Source organism: Nestor notabilis, unplaced genomic scaffold (genome assembly GCF_000696875.1).
Source record: "Nestor notabilis isolate BGI_N333 unplaced genomic scaffold, ASM69687v1 scaffold4766, whole genome shotgun sequence".
In the NCBI taxonomy this organism is placed as follows: domain Eukaryota; kingdom Metazoa; phylum Chordata; class Aves; order Psittaciformes; family Psittacidae; genus Nestor; species Nestor notabilis.
Genome location: NW_009931362.1, coordinates 1130 through 6231, shown reverse-complemented (window position 1 = coordinate 6231; position 5102 = coordinate 1130). Strand labels below are relative to the sequence as shown.

At 53.2% G+C, this 5102-nt stretch overlaps 1 protein-coding gene across 1 annotated transcript in view; it reads right to left on the bottom strand.

The window, feature by feature from the left end:
- LOC104406760 (microtubule-actin cross-linking factor 1-like) overlaps positions 1-4859 on the bottom strand; it is a gene marked incomplete at its 3' end in the record, with an annotated part of 33114 nt that extends 28255 nt beyond the window's left edge. The window contains 4 exon segments of the mRNA XM_010015847.1: positions 5-87; positions 1110-1280; positions 1427-1588; positions 4263-4859. Coding sequence (XP_010014149.1) covers positions 5-87; positions 1110-1280; positions 1427-1588; positions 4263-4859 — 1013 coding nt within the window.
- Between the last annotated feature and the right edge of the window lie 243 nt (positions 4860-5102).

The following is a 5102-nucleotide window of genomic DNA, read 5'->3' as shown; positions in this document are numbered from 1 at the left end:
GGGCTCTGCCGACTGCGCGATCCTGCCGCCCTCCGCCTGGATCATCTCCACGGTGGCTTTGCGATCGTCCAGGAGGCGCTGGAGCAGCTTTACAGCATCAGCAGCGAGACCAAAGGAGGAGAAGAGTCACCAGATTGGATCAGCAGAACCTCTTCTAGCCCTCAGAGAGGTGGGATCTCTCATTGTGGCTGAAAACCACTTGTAAGGATGGGGCTGAGACCAAAGCCAGGCCCATGGGACAGCCTCTGCCATCAAAACCAGTTTAATAATAACAACATAATAATATGCTTTAATCTGGTCAGCCCTGAAGCGGTCAGGCAGTTGGACTAGATAACATTGTAGGCCCCTTTCAACCAAAATATTCTATCCTATTCCATTCTATCCCATTCCATTCTATTCTATTTCATTCTATCCCATTCCATTCTATTCCATTCCGTTCCATTCTATTCCCATTTCTATTCCAAAAGAGATTCAAAGCACTTCTGTGCCAGAGAAGTTTTCAGAGGCTTCCCTGTCACCCCCCAACTTATCAAGATCATGTTTTAACTTCCACTTCAAATAAATCTCCTCTTCAGAGCCTCAAGACGTCGGGCCAAGCCTTGGTAAGAATTCATTTCTGAGATGTTTTACCATGACCACACTTGAACTTTCCCCCACTGGCTCACAAGGGCAGGCGCCGACCCAGGCTTTTATCTCTGCAAACACCGGCGTGCCTCAGGCCGGGTCTTACAGTTTGTCCCAGTACCCAAACCAGTGCCTACAACACCAGCTTGCTCCTGACGCAGCAGAATTGCCACCACAAACAGAAGTCAGGGCTGGAAAAACACGGCCGACCAGCAAAACCAGCAGCAAACTTCAAGAGGCAGCAGGATGGTAAAGTAATGCTGGTGACTGGGACGATGGAGATAGCAAGTGTGGTCAAATGAGCTGCCTGCTTATTACGTTAGGATGTGGGGATCCAGAAGATCCACCATGAAAGAAGTAGGCTTGTGGACATCCCAGATATGCTTTTCTGTTACAGCTGGACCCCAAAATACTGGGGTCCGGCTGTAACAAAATGTCAGAGCTCCCTGTCCCAGCAAGCCCATTGTTGCCCTCTGCTTGCTCACCTTCTGCTCCTGGATCTGTGCTTTCACCACCTTGTACTCAGCAGAGGGAGGTTTCTGGTTGGAGATGAGCTCCTCAGTGTCTGCCAGCCAGCTCAGCAACGGCTCCAGGGCATCCTGGAACTTCCCGCAGTGCAACAGGGCCTCTTGCAGCTGAGCAACTCGCTGGGCCACCTGCAACCCAAATACAACCCCACCACACCGTGAGGCTGGTGATGCACTGGTGCCAGAGCCTCAGCTCCTTGCCAACGACCCCCTTCTTCTACCAGACCCCAACAAGGCCCAGAGAAACTGGTTACAGCCCCTCCCCATGCTCTCACCTTCTTGTTGAGGGTATTCCAGCGGGTGTTGATTTCTTCCATGTCATGCTCCAGCCCTTGGACATCACAGTTTTTCCCGGCGCTTTGGATGAGTCCTTGACCAACTCCATTGACTTGCTGTAGTTTTAGCTGGAGAGGATCCACTTGCTCCTTCTGGAACAGCTGAGGGTGGGAAAGGTGGGAGAGAAAAGGTATTTATAACCCACAGGCTGCTCTTAGAGCCCCTCCATCATTCAGATACAAAAGACTTTCTTCTCTAGAGAAGATGCAGAAGCTCCTTGCACTGATTTTATTAGAGTTGTACAAGTTTGAACTCTTCCCTCGCCTTGACCCACTAACACAGATGTTGCTGGTGTGGAGCACAGCTTGGGATCTACAGGCATCCACCTCTGCTTTTAAATGGGTAAATCCCCTTTTTCCAAGCACTGGAGCAAGATGGAGAGAGCAAATGGGGGAAGAAATGAGAGCATCAGCTCTGACCAGCCATCGGATTGGGAAACAATGCTCCTGGGGGAAAACCTAAAGCAATTCTCACAGTGATGCTGTTGAGAACAGAAACCTGACATCATAGGAGCTTGTTAACCACGAAATTACAGACACTGGCTGTGTTTCGAAAGACAAAGGCAACGGGCAATGAATGTGCCAGTCATTTACTGCACCACACGTTTGGCATGGTCCTGCCTGGGAATCCTGTGGGGAAAAGCTTTTTAGAACAAAAAAGATGTGATAGGGAAGGGGGAGGAGAGCGGATAAAGCTCCCCATTGTAAAGAGGCAGCAGGGCAAATCCTGTTCCCTGGAAGGAGATAAGTGCTTTTATCAGAGTATCAGAGCTGGGGATCTGCTCTAACCATGCTGACGGCCGCCCTGCACAGTCCCTGCAGTCACACAGCCTGGTCCCAAGGGACACACCTGGGAAAATCAAAGGAAAAGCAGTCATCCATCGCTTCTTGCGGTCTCTTGGACCATGAGCCCACCCGGAGCACAGGTCACCCTGCACCCAGCGCTGGGCAGGAGCGGAGCCCTCAGCCCGGGCACACCACCTTCTCTTTGGGAAGCAAATGGATTGCAGGCAGCTGCCTGCTTCCTCACATGCCAGAGAGCGAATGGACACTGATGGCATCAAAAAATTCCCACTCAGATGCAGGATCTCTCCTAACAGAGCAGCAGCTCATGGACGGCACAGCTCTATAGCAATCACTTTGCCTCTAAACACACAAAGTTCCCAGCCCAAGCAAGAGGGGCTGCCTTGACTTTCTTTGCCCCATTTTCAAAGAAAAAGTGATTTCTTCCCAGCCAGGAGCTGTTTGCTCCAGGAAAATTATGCCACGGTTCTAAGAAATAAATGGTGACATGAAATCACCGATCCCCTGGCTGCTGCTCCCGTGGCTGTTTATATCTGGGGCTGGCTGCTAGAGCAGCCAAAGCCACAAAAGGACGAGGCTGATAAGTCTGGCATGTAAAAAAACAAACTCCAGAGCTTTGGAGCAGGGCAAGAGCCCTGAGAAAACCCAGCCACAGGCACCTGTACCATGAATCGCTGCACAGGGATCCCTACAAATCAAAAGACAATCACAGCCATGGCCTGAGCAGTGAGCATGGCCAACACATTGTCTTTCATTGCTCATAAAAGATTCCAGTGATTTAATTCATTAACCTCACAGTGACTCAGCTTTGAAGCTCATATTTAATATCTACTATTTGCTGGGCAGGAGAAGGCTCAGAGCGAGGCGTCCCGCCCGGGCGAAGCGGCTGGACAGACGCCTTGGCAAGCAGAAGGACATCTGCTCCACTCCCAGCAATGCTTCCCAAAGCAGCTTCCCAAAGCATCCCTTCGTTTTCTGCTTCCCCCATCTCCCGCGCTCCTTAACCCCACCACTGCCAAATACAGGGCCTGGCCCCGAGGTGGGAAGAAGCAGCTCAGAGCTGGAGCTGCCAACAGCTTCAACAGCGTTTGAGCAAGGGGGAGATTTATGGGGTTAACAATCAGATGCTACACTTGAAATAAGGGTCCCACCAACAAGGACACGCTGGCACCAAAGAGGGAATTTCAGACAACGGCAAGAACCCAACAGCTCTGCTTCTTCACCAAGGTCCACGCTGGGTGCCCCAGCCCATGCTCACATGGACCCCCCATGTGAGAACATCCCTCCAAGCCTCTCCACGTGTGTTTCTCAAATGGGTGACACAGCCCAAAGGATGAGGAAACGCCACCAAATCGGGATTTTCGGCGCTGACTAACTTCTGATGTCTCCTTAGTGATATTTCTCCTAATCCAGATGGCAGGAAACCAGCACTCAGCTGTGGGAACTCCACCACTGAGGTCTCTCCAGGCAAAAATATGGTACAGCAAAGCAAATCCCCGAACACCAGAGAGAATCTGAGCCCCTGCAGAGCCTCAGCACCTTACTGCTCACTTAAAAAGCTACAGCACACAGTGACTGCACAGGAGAGGAATTATTTGCACTTAATCTGTTTTACAGGATTCTCTCTTCCAATGTATTTTCTGCTTCAGAGACGGGAACCAACCCGCCAGGATCTGGCAAAAAGGTTTTTCTGAAGTCTGTGATTTACATCGGGGTGACCATAATGTACTCGGAGAAGCCAAAAAAGTTTAAGACAATAGTTTAGGTCATCGAGCAGCAAAAGCCCTACTTATAAAAACACACAACGCCCCCCTCCCCCCCGAACGCTTTGCCTCCCAAATCCAAGCTGAACTCCAGAGGGAGAAGGCTGTTTGGGAGGCAGATCCTGGCCTTGTGTTCCCGAGTTCCCACCTCCCACCCACCCCTCAAGCGCAAAATAAACCCCGTCTGTGAGCGCCCGGGCAGCAAATACCTCGTTATCTGGAACGAATCCATCTGGTGGAGCTGGAGGCCCCTCTGCGAGGAGAGCGGTGGCCAGGGGTGGTCCCTCCATGTCCGCAGGCACCGACCCCTCCCCGGGTGCCAGGGAAGGGCTGGGGGAATGGAAGGTGTCCCTGGGGGGGGGTTGTGCCACGCAAGGTGCACCCAGCAGCACGTGTGGCTCTGGGGTGGTGGGTCCTTCCAGAGGGGGCAAGAAGGCGAAGGAGGGACCCTCCATGGCACCATCCCAAGCTGCCACATCCAAAGCGGATGCTCCCACCATGGGGTCATCCTCCAAAGCCAGCACTTCGGTGGATAGCTGCTCCAGGATGGGTGGCACAACCGTGCTGGCAAAGTCATCTGTATCCCCCAAGGCCACTGCAGGCCCCACCACTGACAGCAGCACAGGGCCACCACCAAGATCCCCGACATCAGAGACAAGTGGGTCGCCCGCTTGTGGTGGCACCGCGGCAACAGGCACATCAGCAAATGGTGGTGGAGCATCCAGAAGCTCTTCCACCACAAAGGACACGGCAGTGGTGGTGGCATCTGGAAGTAGGTGCTCAATACATGGTTCCTCAGCATCCATGGTTGAACCCCCAGTGGCTCGTGGGGTCTCCTGAGCCTGGGACTCTGGGCCAGCCACATCCCCTGGAGCACAGAGCCCTCCAGCATCCCTTGGGATGGCATCAGGAGCGGGCTGCCCGACAACGGGCGATGTGCTGGGAAGCTCTTCCAGGGCTGCTGGGCCGGCAGCACATGGGACCCCAGCACCCAGCACCATGGCACGGCACCATGCTGCCGGCCGCCCCCCCCCGCCGCCAGCAAACAG